This window comes from Alosa sapidissima, chromosome 22 (assembly GCF_018492685.1).
Source record: "Alosa sapidissima isolate fAloSap1 chromosome 22, fAloSap1.pri, whole genome shotgun sequence".
Lineage (NCBI taxonomy): Eukaryota > Metazoa > Chordata > Actinopteri > Clupeiformes > Clupeidae > Alosa > Alosa sapidissima.
Window position 1 is genome coordinate 16,881,962 of NC_055978.1, and position 22,471 is coordinate 16,904,432.

General features: G+C 44.2%; 1 protein-coding gene across 4 annotated transcripts in view; it reads left to right on the top strand.

Moving 5' to 3' along the window:
* The window catches only part of ptpro (protein tyrosine phosphatase receptor type O), a 58,165-nt gene that overhangs the window by 13,460 nt on the left and 22,234 nt on the right, over positions 1-22,471 (top strand). For all 4 annotated transcript variants that reach the window (XM_042078380.1, XM_042078381.1, XM_042078382.1 and 1 more), the window contains exons 2-9: positions 15,236-15,521; positions 16,126-16,281; positions 17,107-17,259; positions 18,262-18,909; positions 20,031-20,192; positions 21,009-21,205; positions 21,560-21,680; positions 21,906-22,099. In XM_042078380.1, coding sequence (XP_041934314.1) covers positions 15,236-15,521; positions 16,126-16,281; positions 17,107-17,259; positions 18,262-18,909; positions 20,031-20,192; positions 21,009-21,205; positions 21,560-21,680; positions 21,906-22,099 — 1,917 coding nt within the window. The remainder of the gene's footprint in view (positions 1-15,235; positions 15,522-16,125; positions 16,282-17,106; positions 17,260-18,261; positions 18,910-20,030; positions 20,193-21,008; positions 21,206-21,559; positions 21,681-21,905; positions 22,100-22,471) is intronic.

Genomic DNA, 22,471 nt, shown 5'->3' on the forward strand with positions numbered 1-22,471 from the left:
CAGGAGTCTCTCCTTATGAGAATATCTGATGATTACACTGTGCTTCTTAGCAACAAGTAAGGCATGCCTAAACAGCCAATCAGAGGAATTCTTTTCCTGATTCAACTTGTTGAATTGGCTGTTAACGGACGTCTGTCATACATACCACACAGATTAGAGATGCTCATAGACTGGCCAGACGTTATCAGAGGTCCGACTTTCGGCTTGATCTGTGGTCCCTATATTAAAAAAGAAATACTGATCAACATCCATTTCTCTTGAACGTGTGGTAAGTGTAGACTGAAGTTTAAAAGTGAATACAAATAACAGATTACAACCTTGTCCCAGTTTTAAATAGAAATCACTTTTCCATAACCAACTACAGCTAACTGTAAATGGATCAATCTTGAACAAAGAAACGACAGCCTTAAAAATAATGATATGCAACACATCAGCATAATTTGAGCGTATTTTGGGAATTAGTCTTAAAAAGACTTTCAAGCATTTCACAGAGTCTACATGGACTGTCTCCTGGGTGTCTCACGGCCGGGCTAATTAAAGTCAATAACAACCAGAGCCCCTCTCTGAAGTAGGAGTAACAGACCTCAGGATGTTTGGATACTAAATTTTGTATCTGCTTGAATTGATAGCAGTCTATGCCCTCTACCATTAAACAAAATACTTAGTGAAACATTAAATCCTTTGTATCCTATCTATCATTATTGCTTGCTTTTGGCTAAACTAAATCACATAAAGTCAAAATTCAGGTGTGAAATGAGAGTTGAGAGAGGTGGATGTTTGAAATGTGGCAGGTTCAGTTCTGGATGTTATCTGATTAAAGCTTTGCCCTCTTCGATCTGGTGTCCCAAATGTAAAACAAGGAAAAAGGTGTGTTTCCACACTTGAACTCTGGTCCCTTGAACACTTTATCTGTATCCCTCTGTACCCCTCAGTATCTACAGTAGGTGTGCGTTTACCCCTTTAGGTAATCATCTTCCATTGCTTTCTGTAACCCTCTCCAACTGTATTACTGTTCCTCGTTTGCAGTATATTGCCCAAGTCCAGAGATTTATTTGTAATTAAGCTGTGCATACAGCTCTTGCCACATTGCAGCCATCATGGACCTTCGCTTGCTGTGTTGAATAAATCAACTAGTGTTGTTTCTCTCTCTCTCTCTGTCTCTCTCTCTCCTTAGATTTCTTCTCGCTCTTCCTGTAAACACTCTCACTCGCTCCCTTCCTCCCTCTTTCATCTCTCTCTCTCTCTCATTCCTTCCATCCCTCCCTCCCGTCCCTCCCTCTGAGTCTTGCATGTGAAGGGATGTGATGAGTCCGTTGAGCCTGTGTGCTGCGTGCTTTGTGTCGCTCGCTGCTCCCGGATCAGCTGGTGAGCCCCCTGCCTCTGACATCTGAAGGAGGCCGGGCGGCGCGGGCGCTGAGGCTAAATCAGTCAGCGGAACACAGGTCGCCGCGGTGCTCTTCCTTCTCCTCCTCCTCCTCCTCCTCCTCTTCCTCTTCCTCCTTCACCGCGCGTTGGCCTAGTCTTGTGAGATGCGATGTGACAGCTCGGGAAATTTGTTTGCAATCATATCATAGGCAGGCAGCGCTGTCTAGCCCTCCCTGGACCGGAGGTTCATCCTTCTGTTATTGTTTTCCTCTCCTTTTCTTTCCTCCCTGTCTCTTTCTTTCTCTCTTTGTCTCTTGTATCTGTTTCTTTCTCTCTCTATGCTTTTATTTCTAACTCTCTCCCTTTCCCTCTCTCTTTAGCTCTCTTTCTCTTTTCTCCTGTCTTCTCTCTCTTTCTTTCTTTCTTTCTTTCTTTCTTTCTGTCATACCTTCCCCTTTCTCTCCCGATCCTTCTGTCTCTCCAGCTCACACAGAGACCCTCACCATCTTTCTTCCTAGTTGTCCTTGAGAGTCTCAGAAAAACATACTTAAGGTCCTCTCATTATCATGCCTATTTTAATTATGCATATTTATAAGACAGTGGGGGAAATGCATATATTTTCCTCCTTCATGAGCAGGCAAGATGCGGCTGAATATGTATGCCGATTTTAAACAATTCAATGATTTTAACAGTCTTGCCAGTTTGCCAGTGCACACACGTTGCTAAAGTCAAGGAGCCAGTGAAAATGAGCTCCCCATCAACATGTTCTCTTCCCCTGGCACATTCTGTCCCTCTGGGTCCTTCCATTCTCTGTGATTGATGGTCCTGGTGTTTAAACTGTGGCCATATGGAGGCTCATTATCAATTGTCACTCTGCTGGTCTCCCCAGTGACTGCAGGTTGAGGCCAAGGGAGCTGAACTGTGACCTCTCCAGAACTTTCTTAGAAAAAAAAAGATGTGAGACAATGACTCTTGTGCCCTATGATAAACTTTAAACTCTCTCATTCTCTCTCTCTCTCTCTTTCTCACTCTCTCTCTCTCGCTCACTCACTCACTCTCTCTCTTCCACACAAACACACACACACAGACACGCACACACAAGATTAAGATTTGCCAAGACAGATGTGCTTCTGTTCGCCCAGTTTGACAATGAAGCCATATGTGCTGTGATGGCGTCTGTGTGTGTGTTTGTGTGTGTGTGTGTGTGTGTGTGTGTGTATGTGTGTGTGTGTGTGTGTGTGTGTTTGTGTGTGATGCTGTCATAGGCCACTGTGTGATGTTCACAGTATCTTGTTATGGCTTGGAGCCTAACATTCTAGTTTCTCTGCATTACCCTGACAGGCATGACACAACATTTCAAACAGCTCATATCAAAACATGAGCGGCTGTACCAAAAAAAAAGAAAAAAACATAAGTCAAACAGTCAAGCCTGCAGTGCATCAAACACAATATGTTCCACTGCATTGTTCAGCCATTACACGGTGTTGCACACAAGCTATTTAAACCGCAGAAGAAGGAAAATGCATTTGTTTATTTGTTTGTTTTTGTTTTGCATTGTTCCCCTGGGTCCCAAAGCATTTATTGGATGTCATTACCCCGCATTAATGAATTCCACTGCAACTAGGAATGGAAATAAATGTTTTAATTTGTGCAAGGGATAAACCTGGCGATTTCGCTTGTCTTTGTCGTAAGGATTAACTCGTTGACAGACAAGCAGAAAAGGGGCTTAGAAATCCACATGCTTGCAGTTTCCTTAATACATTGTAGTCGTGTCTTCTTTGTTTGTGCTTTGCGGTGTTCCCTCTCTCGTGTTCCTTGAGGAACTGATTCGCATTCCAAAGGAGCAACAGCTGAGTTGTTCCGACTGGCGATGTTGTTTCTTCGGTGCTAATCTTGGAAGAAATAATTTGCAATTTAGGTTGAGAGTTTGGACAGCATCTACTGGGAAGTCCCTGATCACTTTTGCATGAAAGTAGCATTGAAGAAACCCAACAATGCAAATTAAAGCTCGCCGATGAGATCAGTCTATTGCCATCCTTTCTGTCCTCTTTCCGTGTCTTTGAAAGCACAGGCAATCTGTCTCTTGCAGCATGATGGCTTTTTTATGATGCAACTGAAGTTAATATCAGCCTGGAGGTTTTATCATTCCCCTGTTGATGACAATCAAGGCTCGCGTGCACGCCAGGCTCCCTTCCTGTCAAGAAAAATAATTGAGTCTTTTTGCTCTCCTGCTTCTCCTCACGAGCCCTCGGAGAGAGAGCTTCCTGAATTTGACGTTGAGTCAGTAGTGCCCTTCTGAAAACACACACACACCACTTACCCTTTTAAAACAGTGTTGCTTGCTATGGCGGGTTAATTATGGGTCTTTGGTATTTGCAGTGTGCCTTTTCTCAAGCATGATATATATATATATATATATATATTTATTTATTATTTTTTTTGCACTTCTCACTTCTCTTGTGGAGGGGCAAGCAGAGGAAAAGGCAGAAGGGCTCTGTGGATGGCAGAGAGAGAGAGAGAGATATGGGAGGATGCTGAAAGGACAGAGAAAGAAAGAGATAGATAGATAGAAGAAATGGACAGGAGGGGTGGTGAGCATCCAGCATTGTGGTTTGGTCACGTTTATCGGTGCAGGATGAACGCACTGAGAGGCAGGAAACAGTAATTGGGAGAATTGGCAGCGCCGCCTCCATTTCCTCATCACTTTCCCCCTCCGCCTGCTTGCTGGAGGCGACAGAAAGACAAGGTGTACTACCCCTCCCTCTCCCTGTCCATGGTACCTTAAACAAGCTCACGGTCTTCAGACTCACCTTGTGTAAATCAGATCACCAGGGGGAAAAATACAATCTGCCCTGAGAGATAGAGATGGATGGAGCCAAGCAGGCCTGCCTAGTGGAACAACGGAATGCCGAATAGCGGAAAATAACTGTTTTTTTTTTGTGTATGTGTGGGTGCAAATTGTAAATTTAATAGAGCCCGATTTGCATATTCACAGGAGGCTGGGACCCTGTTTACTGTGGCGGTAAGTCACGGACCATAAATAGGAGCCTCCCATTTAGTCGAGTTTTTTTTACAGAGAGGCTTTTACAGAAATTGTTCTGAAGCGATTACACGCTGAGGCATACCAAGAAATTCGCCTCCCTCTCTCTCCAGCTCCCCAAACAGCTTTGGAACTGTTTTTTTTTTTTAAGAGGGATGGTGTTGAGAGGGTGGTGATGGTGGTGGTGGGGGGGGGGGGTGTTCAGTTCAGAACATTTTTAAAGGCACATGTGGGGCACATAAGCACAGTGACACACAGAGTGCGTAGTAATGACCTTTCGCTAAGCGTTTTTTTTTTTTCCTTGTGCCTCTCCCGGCTCTTTTTATTGCCCCCCTGTTGAGATTATCTAGCTGGAGAGGAATGCAGTTTTGACCCAGATCGGTCTAAAGCTTAGCTCCTGTAGCTGTATTTGTGTCATAGGGTCATCCTATTCTACTAATCTCCACTGGAACATGGTCGGGAGTTGAGCGATCCGGAGTCACCCTGTCATTGTGTTCACTGTTGTGTGAAGCCTTTAACCCAGGTACAGTCAAGCAATGCACAGATATGTATGTTAGTATGGAGTGTGTTTGTATATGTTATGTGATAGTCCAGAAGTCATGCGTAGCCTATGCTTAAAAATGCTATAGTTAGCTTAGCATGGAAGGCCATCCAGCTGAAAAGTTAGCATGTTTGTTAGACATGGTTAAAATAAATTGGTCAAGGTGAGATCAGTCCACCTTATCATGCAGACTTATGTGTGTGCTGCCTTCTTACCTTCAGGTATTTAAGTTTGCTAGTCATACCAGTTTACATTGTTCAGTCATAAGTTCAAAAGATAAAAAGTGCTTTTTACATTTGTGTTTTGTGGAAGCATTCCGGTGTTGGTATTTAATTATTTCAAGAGAAGAGACATCAATTCTGTGGAGGGATCTCTTGCAAAAAGGATTTGTCCTCGGGAAGTCGAGCTCCTTATCAGCCTTAATGAACCCTATCAGGACAGTTTGCAGATCCACATCAAACAAAATCACTCACTCAAAGGGCCTGTCTCGACTTTTCAAGTGTTCTGGCAGTTTCTATTTGAACTCAGTGAAACTTGTCGAAGTCACTCTCCAATGTACAGATTCCTGATTCCTTTGTAGTTTTTTTGTGATCAACTTGTGTTATTTTCTCGTGTGACACTTTCCTCTGACAAATATCTGTTTCGTTTTCATTCTTTTGCTGTTTGGATGTACAAGCATTGAGTTGAAGCATCTGTAGCATGCTTGCTAACAAACAGGTGATTATCCAAAGGAGACTATTAGATTAGCACACAACAAGGCCATTACTCAGGACTAACATTATGAGAGATGAGTCAGTGATCTCCCATTATGACATTTGAGAACCTGGCCATGGCTTTGACATACAGTGGATACTCGACAGCACATCATTTGTCCTTCAGCACTGTACAATGGGTGTGTGTTTGTGTGTGTCCACTGTATCATGTCTGTCTGTTTGTATTCATGTCTGTCTACATTTTTCTTCTTCACTTTTATCTGGGGTCAAATTTTTGACATCCTTGACAATAGCATCACTGTCTACTGCCCTGTCTACTTGAACGATGCTACCAATGACACAAATCTTCCCCAGGAATGGGAAAGCAGCTTTTACTTTCTGTGCTTGTGCTGTCCTCTGTCCAATGTGCTGAGATGTCCTTCAAGAGGCCATCATATCTGAAAACCGGGGCCTTAATCTAAAAAAAACATTCCTCTTTCCTTTTGTCTTTAGTTACGGGCAGTAAAACCACCCACCTCCCCGCACTGGTTCCATGTGTGTTATGAGCAGTCTATGAGATGACTGTCATGTGTTGTGTTCCCGTTGAAGGACATCTTTGCCTTGACATGTCTGTTGAACCTCATCTTCTAGCCCCCACCTCCCCCGTGTCCTTGCTTCCTGTTCAGCTGCCTCTTATGTCTTCTGTTGGAGTGGTTGTAAAAGGGGACCTGGTTTTTCTTGGAAACGTTTCGTAGACTTTTGATCTCGATATTAGTCTTGGATCTTAAATAGTGTTGGATTAGATTTTAAGCTCGGGGGATCTTTACACAGCCTGTTCAGGGAAGGAATCTTGTGTTTATATTTCGTCTTGCTGTGGCGTAAGAGGGGGCTTTTTATACAGCCTGCTCAAATGTTATTCCACCTTCTCATTCTGTGTAAAACGTACACACTGAATGGGGGCTCATTGTTTTTCTACCTTCAAGCTGGCAGCGGAAGCAGTCACAGAGATGAATCACCATCTGTGTAAAAGGTAGAGCTGGTGTGATGAGGTAGAGGAGTGCTGCCATCTAGTAGCTAACCAAAATGAGTCAACACTCTACTGTGTTGTCCGAACTCACAAATTTAACATAATAAGCCGGTGCAGCTCAGATGTCTTCTTAATTTTCTTTATTCTTTCAGTAAAAGGTGCAGAACATTATTACACGTAGACTAACGTTTCGATTTAGTCACATCTTCATCAGAGTCCTTGGAAGGAATGGGGTGTAAGGCCCTAATAAGCATTACCAACAGGTGTGATTGAGCATAAAGGGGGCGTTGGCTACCTGAAGATACACCCAAAGCTACCAAGGAGCTACACTCACATTAGTCATTAAAGGCAAATTGCCCACAAGCCAGAAAAGTGATTAAAATGATCGAACAAGCATACGTACAGTAGCTTATATAAACAAGCATACATAGTTCACAATACAATAGGGAAAAGAGTAATTGATACATAGTTTACATTGTTAGACAAATACATAGTTTACAGTTTTTCTCAGTCGCTTTGGTGCTATTCTCACATCACTATTAACATTTGCACAGCAGTTAGTGCATTTCTCAAAACAATTAGTGCAAACTGCAAAACCTAGTGGATGACCTGCAAAAGCACGTCACTTGCTCAAAATGGATAGTCCATTCCTCAAAAGCAGGTATTAATGTCAATGAAACTGTCAGTGTCATCAAAATGAGAAGTCGTGACACCATCGTTTATGAACAAGATAGTCAAATGGCTTTGTCATGTTATCATTATGACAGTTCTCTCAGTGTTTTCCAATGCAAAAAAAAGGTCAGAACTCGGTGACACTACCTGGACATGCTCAAGACAGCACTATACAGTAGGCTACTTGTACAGCCATTTGAAAACTACAGTAAAGTTACACATTGCTGTAGTTAGGGGAGTAAGTGAGTACAAGACACTGAATACGTACATTTTTACTGTATGCTCTTTGCAATTCCACAGCATTGTGACAGAATTTGATAACTAGTTCAACAATTTTGTATGTAATGACTCAAGCAATGAAATGAAGACTATTAGTTTTATTGGGAACGACTATTCAGCATCCATAAGTATAGTTCATTTTGACTGACATGACATAAGCAAATGATAATGTTAAAAAACAGCAGAGAATTGTATGAAAGCAACTGATACATGTCCAAAAGCATTTGCAATTTGTTCAGAGGAAGGAGAAATTGCTACTATGATGTGCACAAATGACTAAATGTTGTGGAGGTTGAACTAATAGTTATGAGAATTTTCATTCTGATCTGAAAAAAGCACCAAAGCGACTGAGAAAAACTGTAACATTACAGAAAGCATGATAGATTCAGTTCTTCATTCAGGCCTAAAGGTTCTAAAGTGCCAAGTGCATGTATCCAATAAGCTTCCCTGCACAGGAGCTTTTTGATAATATCACCACCTCTGGGTGGGGCTGTGATTTTCTCTATTCCCCAGAATCTTAAAGATGCCGGAGAACCATGATTGGCCTCCCAGCTCTCTGACTGGCTGAAAGGGCATAACATTAGATTAGGTGATCCAAGCAAAAACCAGCTTGTGTTAAGTCAGGACCATTTAAGGTTTTTAAGTGAAGGCATTTTATTTAATTGTTGCTAATACAGTTTTCTACGGGGCACTTGAACATTCAGAAACCAGACAGATCATAAATAAAATATCTGGGGTTTATTCTGAGCCCCTATTTCCTTTCCTCAAGCCCACTGAAGCTGAAAGTATAGAAAGAGTGGAAAAAAGATTTCCAAGCTGTACCGTGAAGTGAGGCTGCACTCTTGCATTTATGAAAAATCAATGTGCTGGAGCTCACTGATCTCCAAAGACTCCCGGAGGACCCCGCTCCTGGAGCCATTCAAGCCCTGTGATTGGTCCAGGAGAGAGTCGGCCTGCTTTTAATGGGCCGCTCCAATCTGAGATGAAACGTTTCCGCTGCTCAGAACCCGCAGTGCCATGGAGTCTCTTCTGTTAGAGACGCTTCGGATTTGGAGAAAAAGGCCATCTATTGATTGGGTTTATCAGAGCCATCGAACTGGGAGCCTGGGCAGTTGGGTGGAACATAAAACGGAGGGTTTGTGTGTGTGTGTGTGTGTGTGTGTGTGTGTCTGTTTGTGTGTGTGTGTTCATGTGTGTGTGTGTTCATGTGTGTGTGTGTGTGTGTGTGTTCATAGGTGTGTATGAGTCTGTGTATGTGTGTGTGTGTGTTTAGGGTTCGGGGGTGGGGCGAAAGGCCTAATAAGAACCCAACATGATGGCTGATAACCTTGCACACCAAACCACTCGTTTCACTCACTCGCAGCTCTCCTCCAGTGCTGGGGGACTCCACAGGGAGTCTGAGATTTTTATCTTCAGATGTGCTGGCTCTCTTTGAAAGTTAATTAATGATCCCCCCCTCTCTCTGTCTAGACTTTTTTTAATGCCTCCATGATCTGCCAGAACCTTCTAGGGCCATTTGGTTTGAGGAGTCAGGTGTGCCTGCCAAACAATGCTAACGCTAATAGGTTTTTCTTTATGTCCTCGGTGGTTGGGTATTCGGAAACGGAATTAACCGTAGGGTTAGGAAGCTGTCGTGGCTGTTCTGGGAAAGCCTTTGATGGGGTGTGTGCGTGCGTGTGTGTGTGTGTGTGGGGGGGGGGGGGGGGGTGATCATGCCCACAACTGTTCCATAGTCAGTTGCAATCAGAGAAACATTGAAGTTGAAGTCACCCATGAGAAGACATCTTTCTCCTGATCCAAACAGCAAGAGATCCCATTATTTTAAAGGCCTGTGCGTAGCATATTAATTAACTGTGCGCTGAAACTATTTTTGAACGATGCTCTGGGCCAAAGGGATTCTACAGTATCCAACACTTGGAAGGAAAAAAATGGGCACGAAAATGAATGTGAAAAATAGCAGCACTGATTAGTTGATTAGAGTCTTTTTATTGCATTCTGGCCACTGATTGGTTGATTAGGTCTTTTTATTGCATTCTGGCCACTATTTTGCAAGCATTGTTTTTGCCACTGAAATAAGCACAGTGAGAAACAACATGGTAGGATCCTGAATTCTTTCTGCTTCCCTTTGCATCGACTCTGACTCATTTCCTTGGCGCTCAATTATTTCTTCCCTTGTCCAGAGGGGTCCAGTTTTGGTCCGAGGATGCGCTGTAACTTTTCTGGCCAACCCCCCCCCGCCACCACAAGCACACACACAATTGCTGCTTCATTCAGTGACCCAACCCCCTTGCCGAGAACCAGCCGTTGTGTCCACTTCCCTGCTGTTTTAGCTAATGAAATCCCGGCTTATCTCACCCTGTCTCCCCCTCACCCTTCCAATAGCCGACAGCGCATGTTCTATTCTTTTTTTACGCTATCATCAGATCCCAGAGACAACCGTCGCAGACAGACATCATCAGACAAGGCTGCGCCCAGAGTCGAACTGCGAGGGCCTGTATATCCCAGACCAGTTTGTAATTGCACGGTCAGGCATCAGAGTTGCCCTCGTTGAAGATACCCAGTGGTCACCCCTGAAGCCGGACCGACACTGTGCGTTAAGATGTTATGGTAGCAGACTTTGGGCCTGCTTTGGCTCAGATTGTCCTCGAGTGGTTTCTGTAATACTCATACAAGCCTCCACCCATGAGTAATGTAAAGTGATTGGACACTTAAATCCAAACTGTCATGCGGTCACACCACTGCTGCTCCAACACACCAGACTCTATCAGAGAGGAAGTGTCCATGGCTGACGGCCATTAACCTGTTGGACTAAGGTTTTATGGTTATATATGAGAGAGAGGGGGGGGGGGGGGGGGGGCGAGAGAGAGAGAGAGAGAGAGAGAAATTGTGGAATGTGAAGGAGCCATGGTGGAAATGTAAATATCGGCATTTCCAGGAGACGGTTAAAGACTGCCTCCAAAGGGCAGCAAGGTGACCTTTTCTTGGTTGTGATGGTGGGAGGCAGGATAGTTGGGTGTGAGGCAGAGAGAGAGGTGTCGATGGTAGTGTGTGTGTGTGTGTGTGTGTGTGTGTGTGTGTGTGTGGGAGAGTGTGTGTGTGTGTGTATGTATGCTTGTGTGTCTGTGTATGTGTGATTGTGTATATTTGCTTGTGTGTGAGTGCAGGTAGGCTGGTGTGTGCAAGTACGAGTGTGTGTCTTCATTTGTGTGAGAATCCAAATGTGTGTGTGTATGTGCTTGTGTGAGTGTGTATCACTAGGCGATGGGGGTGAAGCAGAAGCGGGGGGGGGGGGGGGGGGGGGGGGGGTGCAACCTGCAGCGAGAGTAATGAGATTCGGGTGGGACGGGGATGAGAGTGGAGCCGGAGCTCTCCTCATTAAATGGGACTGAAGGCGAGCGCTTCACCCCGGATTCTCTCCGCCTCACAGACCTGCTCTTTTCAGCCGCCTCACTCATTCTGGGCACGTTCGCCTGCCTCCCAGCCAAGGCGAGCTGAAAACACTGGGACGTAAACAGTAAGAGCTGTGTTCGCCAGTAGGCTCCACTCCACCCTGCGCCTCTCTTTCTCTTCTCTGACAGCGCAGTGTCTTCCCGCTCGGCGAACGCAAAAGTTGGAGAGAAAAGGGGGGTGGGGGGGGGGGAAACAAACAAGCATCTTTACCTCATGCGGATTTCAATTAGAATTTATAATGTTTCCTACGTCTTTTCAACATTTTTAGGATGATTCGTGTTGCAAGAATTTTGTTTCTCTGTAGGGTGCAGTGTAGAGATGAATGTGCCTAAATCCTCCAGCTCTGCTATGCTGTCTAAATTAGCTGCAGTGATACACATATCATATTTCACCCTGCAGTGCTGTAAAATCTCAGATTGCCTTTAGTGCTTCCCCCATCTATCAAGGGCCCTTCTCAGCAAGCATAACTCCACATGTACTTGATTTCTATTTAACATAACCACGGCTTAAGGCCACTTGATCCATTATTCTAAGTAAGTGATGACTTAAGTGACTCGAGCCAGTTTTTTCCCGCATGTCGGTGCCTTGCCGAAGTTTGGCCGCTCGCCACAGACACTTTCCCCTCTGATGGAGGCTTTTACAAAATTGCAGGAATCTTATCGTGAGGAGGAAGCCTCGATGAGCTCTATGGAGGGCGTGGAGGGTCCTTACACATACTTACTGCATGATAACACTCCTCCCTGATACTGCTTCAAAAAGCTGTCATGAGTCACTAATACATCAGAAAGGTTCCCTGGAGTGCTCACAGATACACTTCACCTATTATAGAAGGCTAATTATAACAGCTATGTGCTCGTCCTTCATCTAATTGTTTCTGGGTAAATGTGGCATTGCATCATGTGAAAAGGGATTGTTGTGGGCACAGTATTTCCAGTATTTCCAAACAGCGTTTCCAAATAGAAGACTTAAAATATATATATATAGAAATGTCCCATTTTCAGAGATTTCTTGGAGAGAAAATGGGAATTTTTTAAATATTCTGGGCAGAGTAAACAGATATGGTATACACATTCACAATTGCTCAGTGTTCGTTTCCAGTATCTCAATTGCTAGAGCCCGGTGCTAACACCAATGGAAGGTCTGTTGTTTGGTTCTGTCAGTGCACATCTACTCATAAAATGACTTAGAGTTATGACTTATGACTTGCTGAGCTGGAAATGGCTTTGGCTAAAACATGTAAATGCTGAAGAAATAAATGTCAAAGTGATGTAGTGGTTCATTAGTCATTTCTTCAGAAAAATGCACATGTTCCGGAGCTCTGGAGATTAAGCTTCCTTGTCCTGGATTAAAATGCGATGGCATATTCTTGCTGATAAATGAACCCATATTCACCACACTAGCACAGAATGCAGTGGCTCTAAAGATCTGTGAGGGATGGTAAATACTTAAAGCATGCACAGCAATACAGTGTTCCGACAAGCACAAGCACAAGCCGTTATGGTAAAGCCTGTAGATGCATCATACTTATGAGGTAAAGTCTTCACCCAGCGAAACACATCACCCCCACACCCCCTCTCCCCCCACACACACACACACACACACACACACACACACACACACACACACACACACACACACACATCAAATTCAGCGTCATGAATCATTTAGAGCAGTTAAACGATCCTCTCTCTCTATCATTTCCTCTCTCTCTCTCTTTCACTGTTCCTGTCTTTCAATCATTCTCTCTCTCCCTCCCTCTCCCCTTTCCTCTCTCTTGCCATCTTCCCATTGCTCTAAAGGTCATCTCCATTTCCCATCAATACCGCTTAAGATGCTCAGCGCCTGCGCCGAAGGCTTAAAGGCTGGAGGCGTAGGGAGGGGTGTAGGGAGTGTATGGTCACGTCGTCGCTGATGATGACAGTGCTGGCATGCCTTTTCACTTTCCCTTACAGTCACAAGCCACTTGATTGGCAGAGGCACACAAGCATGTAGATCCATGCCAGTGGAGTGACCGGAAATGAGTATTGCCGTAATTTCCCAACTATCAGCCGCGGCTTATACATTGATTTTGCAAAATTTCTTCAGCTATGAGGTTAATACACAGGAGCAGTTAATATGGTATTAATACGGTTTTGTTTCTTTTAACTTGCATAAAACACTGTCCTGCGGCTTATACACAATGTGGCTAATACACAGGAAATTACTGTAAGACAGTATTACTGTAAAATACTTCCTAGAGAAGCTAAAAACACATAGACCTACTCAGAGGATGGTGTAGCAGGGGCACACAGTATGCAGATCCATGCCCATAGTTCCAGTATTGCTAACTGAGAAAAAAACATGAAACAACAGTGTTGCTGTGAAATGTCTCCCACTCCAGAGAAGCTCAAAGCCTGTATGGCCTGCTCACAGTAGAAGATGTGTGTTAGGCTATGTGATGAAAAAAAACAGGATTTCCCCAATGGAAATTAAAGTACTGTTTGAGTGTTATTTTTGCCGATAGACGCCAGCCAGGTGCTTTTTATCTTTCCCCCCCTGTGGAAGATACTCATCCTCTGGGGATTCAGAGAAAGAAATTAGGTTTTGTTTTGAGCGTGTGGAAGATGACACAGTTTGCAACTGTAAATTGTATCTCTAGGGAACACTGACTAGGCGAAAGGGGAATGCCTGTTTTTTCTCAGGGTAGGGGTGCTGCTTTGTGGCAGTATCTATTTTGCTTTTTTGTGATACCCAGGTAGGCGATAGTGTTTAAGGGTTAATCAGGAGGGTACATGACCTGTGGCAAAGTCATGGTTACTGGTGTAAGTGTCAATTAAGGCTGAATCAGTCCTTGCTCCAATCGGTGCTGTAGGCGAATGCACAATTTTGTGCCTTCCATTAAAAATGGCTTTCTGAGAAGGGTCGGGGGCATCCTCTTTTGGATCTTTTGCATCTGTGTCCCCCATGGCATTGGTAATTTCCCATCAAGTCGGTACTGAAAGCTGCCGTTGCAAATAATATGTGTCAGTATGATGTGGCATTTAATCTATGTCTGATCTATTTCCTTTAGCTGTTCATGTTTCCTCAGGAAAATTCATTAGTATTGAGTACTGTGCGTCACCCTATTATAAGATAGTTTGCTGATAGATGTGTATGTGCATGTAGAAAGACTGCACAATTAATGTGCTTGATTATGATAATAACATAGTCATAAAAGAGTATTCGGAACATAATCATGCCTGTTATAGGAGGAGGTTAGATAGCTATGAGAGGAAGTGATCCTAGAGCCTGAGCTACTGAAAAGTCTACTGTCTTCAGAAGTGCATTCTGAAGTGGGAGTGTGTGGGTGCAGCACACACACACACACACACACACACACACACACACACACACACACACACACACACACACACACACACACACACACACACACACACACACACACACACACACACACACACTCCTACCATCTGCTCTGGACAGGTATCTCATTACTCATGGTAGAGGCCTGAGTGTTGTAGAGGTCTTGCAGCCGGGTTGTTAGCAGTGCCTTTGCTGATGTAATATCACCGTCCCCATGATGCCAGCCATCTGCATCCCTGGGCCTGTCTGAGAGGTGTAATTTACCTGTGAGCCTCTGATCTTACCCCTGTGCTCCCATCCCTTTAGTTACAGTGTATGGACTGTACAAGTGTCTCTACAGGTGTGCATGTGTGTGGTGTGTGTGTGTGTGTGTGTGTGTGTGTGTGTGTGTGTGTGTGTGTGTGTGTGTGTGTGTGTGTGTGTGTGTGTGTGTGTCTGTGTATTGCAACAGTGGATAGAGATGCATGCATGGCTCTGGAAACGTGTGTGTGTGTGTGTGTGTGTGTGTGTGTGTGTGTCTGTGTATTGCAAAAGTGGATAGAGATGCATGCATGGCTCTGGAAATGTGTGTGTGTGTGTATGTGTGGCTGTCCTATGTCTGCTGTTAGACAAGCATTGGTCTCCTGAAGTACCCCAAATCTCAAATCGTCATCTGCCAATGAAGGTTGTTACTGTTAAAAAATAAATCAACATCCCATATTCTGTATATCACCGTGGTGCTCCATGGTCCTCTAAGAGCACAAACTGCTCTCCACGTCAACATATTAGCTCTCATCATCCGTGTCAGTCACAGTGGTCTCAACCAGCTCCTTGTCTCATCCCCACAGAGCACATCAGCCTTCCAGGTGACCCTGCGTGATGAGTCCTGGATAGTCGTGGCCCTCGAGCCGTCGGACCTGAGGGAAAACGTGACGGCGTACGCGGCCCGTGTGTCCGGCGAGCCTCGGACCTACCTGCTGCCCTTCCTGAGCCAGAACCAGAGCCAGAGTCCGAGCCAGTCTGAGCCACTGCTCTTCAACGCCTCCTACCACGGGCTGGCCTACACGGTCGGCCTGCTGCTGGAAAACGGCACCTCCTGGTCCAAACCGGTCAAGACCAGAACCATCCTCACAAGTAAGCCAGCAGAGTTTATGTTCTGGCTTTGATGTAGTGTATATCCATGCGATTACTTGCCCTGTTTCAGTTATGCGATATACAAGATGCACAGGGGATACATCTGTTATAACTGCCCTTCAAATTTGCAGCACATAAACTCTTCTGTAGGACTGATAATAAAATATAGACACAAAATTCACACACAAAATAGTTCATAGAGATTTTATTAGACTCAAGGGATCTATCTGAAAATGAGGCAAGCAACGCAGCAGTTTATGAGCGGGTCTTGATAGATATATAATTCAAGTATTGGTGCTGCTTCAGTTATGTCATGCATGAGGTGCAAAGATAATCCTGAATGGTCACAAATGCCATCAAAATGTATTTTATGTGTAAATTAATCTATATTGCTAATGAGATATGCTCATGTGTCAATTTATTAACTTTTTTTTAATTCAATTTCCTGATTTTGCTCATTTATTTCTCATTCCATAACACATAAAGTATAACAGTAGAGGGACACCTACAGGGACACTTAATGTCAGATACCAGGAACACTACAGTATACATTTATAATATTATTTTAAGATTATAAAAATGTTTGATGTGTCCTCATCTGCAGAGCCTCTACCCCTGGACAGTGTGGTAATCTCAGATTACAAGGCGTCCCCTGAGACGGGGGTGGTGTTTGAGATTAACTCACCCGAGAAGAACGTCTTCAGCCGGGTGAACATCAGCTTCACAGAGGGCCGGGAGCAGCGCTACATGCTATATAAAGGTCTGTGTGTAGAATGACAGAATGAATGAAGGATTGAATGAATGAACGATGTGATTAATGACTAAATGAAAGTAATTAGATACATGCTGTATAAAGGTCCGTGTGCAGGATGACAGAATGAATAATGGATTGAATGAATGAATGAATGAATGAATGAATTATGTGATGTGATCAAAGACTGAATGAAAGTAACTAGCTGCATGCCATATAAAGGTCCATGTGCAGGATGGCAGAATGTATAAATAAATGAGTGGATTAATTAATTCGTTTATTGATGAATTAATAATCAAAGAAATTAATTAACGAATTAACAAATGAATGAATGAACGAAATGAAATTAACAAGTGAATGAAATGAATGAGTGAATGAACACCCAAAATAACTAGCTACATGTTGTTTTAAGGTGTGGGTGTAGGATGACAGCTGCCGTGTGGAGGAGGAACAAAGCAAATTCACAAATGAGTGCATGAACATGAGCATGAAATGAACAAGCAAATGAAGATATTAAATGGACGAGTTAAATGAATGAATGAATGAATGATGGAAATGAATGTGTGAATAAACATCCAGAGTAACTAGCTAACATATCCTCAGTTTAATAACCTTATACATTACCAGCCCCTCTGCAGTTTATTTTGGTCTTTTGTGAATGGATAAGTTGAGGTCAGTACTGTTAATGATCACATTTTCACATTTGGCAACAGGCTCTGTTGGAGCCACTGATGCGTGTGATTGTTTCAGATGGTTTATGATTGTGCATTTGTGTCACAAAAGCTCTGGCATGGCGCAATCCGGGGGTATTAACAATTGAGTTTGCTTCCGCAGACTTCTCCAAGGGAAAAACAGTCTTTAAACACTGGCTACCGGGAACCTGTTACAGCAACATCACATTCCAGCTCATCTCCGAGGCAACAGCCAATAAGAGCACGCTGGTCCGCAAGAGCGAAGTGAGCCATGAGCCACGGCATCACAGAACAGGTACGGCACTGATCCCAGAACAGGTCTGGCTGGCGGACACCCGTATGTTTTGGCACTGTCAAACAAGTATGCCTCAGTAGTGTGTAATCAGCGTGCCATTGAGAAGCATCTACTTTTGTTATAATGTGTTATGTGGGAAAGAATTCGTCTAAGAATTTGTTAGAAGAGGTCATTGTGCACATCTGTGGTGCAGGACAAAAAAAAACTACCAAAAGATGCTTTACAAATAAAACATAAGAAAGGAAGGAATCGAGAAGTGTGCAGATTTTTTTTTTGTATTTTTGAAAGGACTCACACCAGTGTGTTTGCCTGTATGTAGATGCACTGTGCCCTACTCACAGTTGTGCAAATCCTGAGCACTGCCATTCTGTGTTTCACCATCAAATTAGACACACACAAATTACAGAGATTAAAAGCTTAGTCTTAACCTAACCTGTTTGCATTCACCAAACACACACGCACACGCGCACACACACACACACACACACACACACACACACACACACACACACACACACACACACACACACAGTTAATAGCCTTCATTATGCATTGCAGTATGATGTGAGGATTAAATCATTTACATTTATGCTAGTAGTTAATTTGCTGGCATTTCTGAATGCAGAAATAAGAGGGTCGTATATATGATCAATTAAACGTTTAACTGGTGAGAGGCACATTAGTGGGTAAAGTACAAGTTCACACCTCGCTTCTTACACATCCTTATATCCACATTTACCATTAGCTTCGCTTCAGTGGACTTTACGGTGGGTCCGGTTAGCTCGTGTTACTGCAGTCAGCTGCAAAATGTCAGTCTTCGTCTGCTGCTGCTGCTGTTGGTCTCTCCTCTCATTAGCGTTCTCTTTTCTTTCTAATTTTGTCCTCTATTTTGTCCCCCTCTTCCTCTTCTTCCTCTTCTACTTCTTCTTCTTCTTCTTCTTTTTCTTCTTCTACTTCTTCTCCTTCTTCTTCTTCTTCTTCTCCTGTGCTTGGGTGGTGCAGTGCCCAACCCCCCGCTGAACATCTCGCTCAAGGTCGTGCACCTCAACGGGAAGGTGCTGCAGGGGAGCTTGCTGACGGAAAGCTTGTCGGAGGCCGGCGGGCTGCGGCAGCAGCAGCCGCAGCAACATCAGTACTTGTCCAAACCACGGAAGGCCCGTGACGTGCCCCTGCTGGATGAGCGGGAGCAGGCCGAGGCGGAGGTCAGCCAGGAGGAGGTCGTGGAGGAGGCGGTGGACCAGCGGCCTGCGGAAGCCGCCAGGGCCTCTGCCACCCTGAGGCTTGCCGTCCAGAGCCTGAACGCCAGCACGCCAGCTGACCATACGGACGGTTACGCCGACTCGGACGGCAACACAGACACCGTCACCGAAGGCAACACAAATGGCAACGGCAACGAGACGTCGTCCGAGGCAGTCACGCAGTTCTATTGGCCGGAGCCTACGGGAAGCCCCTCCCCCACGGAGGAGGAGTTTGTGAACGCGGTGGTGCCCGAGTACGAGGACTCCAACGAGCCGGGCTCGGCCATGGAGCTGCCCGGGGAGGCGCACATCACCCCCACCCCACTGCCCCCCATCCTGCTGGAGCTGCGCTGGCTGCCCCCCCGGCCCCCCAGCACGTACGACGGCTTCAACATCTACATCTACCGGGATGGTGCGTCTCCCTCAACTCTCTCTTCTACAGCCTCTCGGCTCAGTTATGAACCCTAACCACTAACCCTAGATACCACTATACCGATATTTGTTGTTGAGATTTATTCATTTACATTATTTACTCATAATTATTTCATGAAGCCCTATGTTGATTGCATATTTAATCAGGTAAATACGACTTAAAAGCTGATGTGTAATCCTTTGGTGACTTTGTGTATTTTATGCATGCCTTTTGCTTTTACTTGTGAGCTAAGAGAGTGTTAAACATATGCAGTGTTCCAGTTCCTAAGGCATGATGATATAGCCCCCTGGGTTTTCTTTACTGTACTTCCAGTACAGCAGAGCATAGGAAGATATGCAATGACCCAAGATATGCAAGTTCTGTGAGTAGTTTAGGATAAGAACTTAAAGCCAACAAATTCAAACGGAGTTACAGTTTTCGTTTTGGTGCATTTCTCAGATCAGAATCAAACTCTCAAAACTACTACTAGTTCAACCTCCACATCATTAAGTATTTCAGACAAACAGCAAAAACAGGACATCCATGCAATTACATGTGTGCAATTGTCAATTTTTCTTTTTTACACTATCAACTGCTAATGTCATCTTGGTCAAAATGAATAATACAGGTTCTCTATTGAATAGTCCTTTCCCCAAAAACACACCATTACACTTTTTTTTGGAAGGAACTGCTATACTGTAAAACAGTCTGGTCTTTTTAGTCTGGTCTTTCTTCTCCTGTATGACATGGTCTGGCAGTAGACTACAGTACAAACAATGTACTGTAAATATGAATCCTGCCGCACACAGTAATGTGTAACTTTTTGTAATCAGGAAAACTAAAGCCGTGTACATTTTCATTAGAAAATGCTGACAGAAAACTAATGACACAGGAACTTGTCATTCTGATGGCATGGACAGTTGTACACATTGTTTGGCATACATTTTTTCAGTTATGTGCTATGTTAAGTTATGTGCTCTTGTAGCTAATCCACTGTGTGGTGCAGTTGGCACTTGACTGTTGTGCAAACACTAATGATGATCTGTGAAATGCACCAAAGCGGTTGAGTAAAACTATAAGTCCAGGATTCTTGTGGTCTAAATACACAATGTAATTCACAGGGAACTCTACTGAAACTGCCACAGTGGATGAGAACACTCACGAGTTCTTCACCGAACTGACGGAACCGGGAACGTACCGCGTGCAGGTGGCTACTCTCAGCTCCTCCGGAGACTGTGATGCTCGGGAGAGCATGGCTGACACGGGATTCACCTTCTACCTCAGTACGTCCTCCTCACTAGATAGATAGATACTCTATTAACCCCCAAGGAAATTCAGACATCCAGTAGCTCACACGACACATACAAATAGAATAAACCACACACAATAGTGAATCTACCATAGCTACAGTATCTATCTATGTATGTATGAATGTATGTATGTATGTACGTATGTATGTATGTATGTACGTATGTACGTATGTATGTATGTATGTATGTATCTATCTATCTATCTATCTATCTATTTGCTTACTGAACTGGCTGTCTGGCCTGCTGTCTCTGTCTTGACCATGCTCACTGAGCTCAAGAATGGGGCTTAAGCTAGTCTGGGGTGGAATTGCATTTGGGATGGGAAATCTCCACTGAATAATGGATCAGGCCCAGGTCAGGCCTTTATTCATGTATAAGGAAGCAAAGTAATGCCTATGCTTACAGAGGATTTACATGGAAGGGTCCATAGACTCTCATCGAAATGCTTCATACATTTTAAAAGCACATTTGAAACCATGGAACTTGACAATACCCTTTTGATTTATGATTCATGTAGTCTTCTGGAGACAAGTATTTTGGGTTACTTCCATATGAAAGCTATTTGCTACACATGACATATTTTTAGTGCATTTCAAAATCTTGGCAATGCACTGCTGTATACACTGAAATAACTGTGGCAACAAGTTGTATATAAGAAAAACAAATGAGCAGTAATACCAACCAAACTGAAACTAGAGTGTCATTGAGTCGAATTTGGTCATGAAGACTCAGTGTTATTGCCCTGTCCTTCCAAACTGACTCTCAGCTGTCTGTCCGTCGTGTCCTCAGGCCCCAGTGGCAAGTGGCTGGAGCAGCCAACGGAGCGTCCGCACTCGGTCTACGTGCGCATGCTGAGCTCCAGCACGGCGGCGGTCAGCTGGGCACCCTCCGCCGAGAGCCACAACGGCAGCCTGGTGTCTGTGCTGTCCCTCACCTGCCTCAAGCCCAGTCTGAGCCAGCGCATGGAGAACACGTACTGCTCAGAGGTGAGCTCAGCTTACAATACAATATCATAATATACAGTACAGTACAAACACATAGACATATCAGCTTATGGAGATCACATACCTGTACTGCTCAGAGGTGAGCTCAGTTTACAATGCAATATCATAATACAATACAGTACACTAAGTTAAATACTAAGTTCTTGTGCATGAACATGCTTGTTGCACTTTGCCAACCATTTAAATGAGGGCCCAGGGAGGCATTGTGTGTGTTTGTGTAGGATTGTGCCTGAGAACCAACTTGTGACTTGTTTGTCAATGTCTGACACTTGAATAACGACTTCCCTGTGGAGTTTTGTGTTCAAACATCTTCTGTCCATATATGAATTGCTGCAGGAGAACATCACTAGTGATGTCATCACAAATCTGATGCCAGGTGCACAGTACAGGGTGGTGGTGTACCACACCAACGGCCCTCTCATCAGCCCGCCCTCTGAGCCAGTCATCATCGACATCGGTGAGTCATCCTTTAGTTCTGATTGGTCATATATCACCAATCATGTTCCTGATTGGCTTAACTTGCCGTCTGTCATCACATTAGAGCCAAAAGGAGTGCAATACGACATGTTGGTCCACCAACTCAGCATTGCAACATTACAAAACATTACAAAAAACATTGGCATGTCATTTGTCTTCAGTCTTGTTCCTGATTTGCTTAACGTGCTGTTTGTCACCACATCAGAGCCAACAGGAGTGCGGGACTTGGTGGTGTACCCTCTCAGCCCCACGGCGGTCATCCTGAGCTGGCAGAGGCCGTACCATGTCGCTTTCCGCAAATATGTGCTGCAGACGTTCTTCTTCAACCCCGTCACGCTGGTATCTGAGTGGACCACCTACTACGAGATTGCCGCCACCGCCTCTGTCATCGCCTCTGTGGTAAGTGCAAGCAGGAGCTGACAGCCTTTTTTTGAAGATCAAACGGTAAAAGTCCTGTTGTGTGTTGTCTTCAGAGAGCTCTAAGGGAATTTTGGTGAAAACTAGCAAGGTCGAAACTACCTTTTATGGTCTAAAACATCAACCGTTGAAAGCTGAGGATTAAAGCATAGTGTTGATTTACTGTAAGCAATACACCATGCCAGTTGCTTTAATTCAGCTCTGAGGTGATAGGCTCTGCAGCTTTGCTAATTGCACGGTTTCATATGGGAGTCTTTGTTCTGTCATCCAAGACCTACTGACACAATTGCTCAATGGGCCATGGGCAATTTCCAGATGTTTCATGAAGATCAGCAGTATTGCAGACAAAAATAT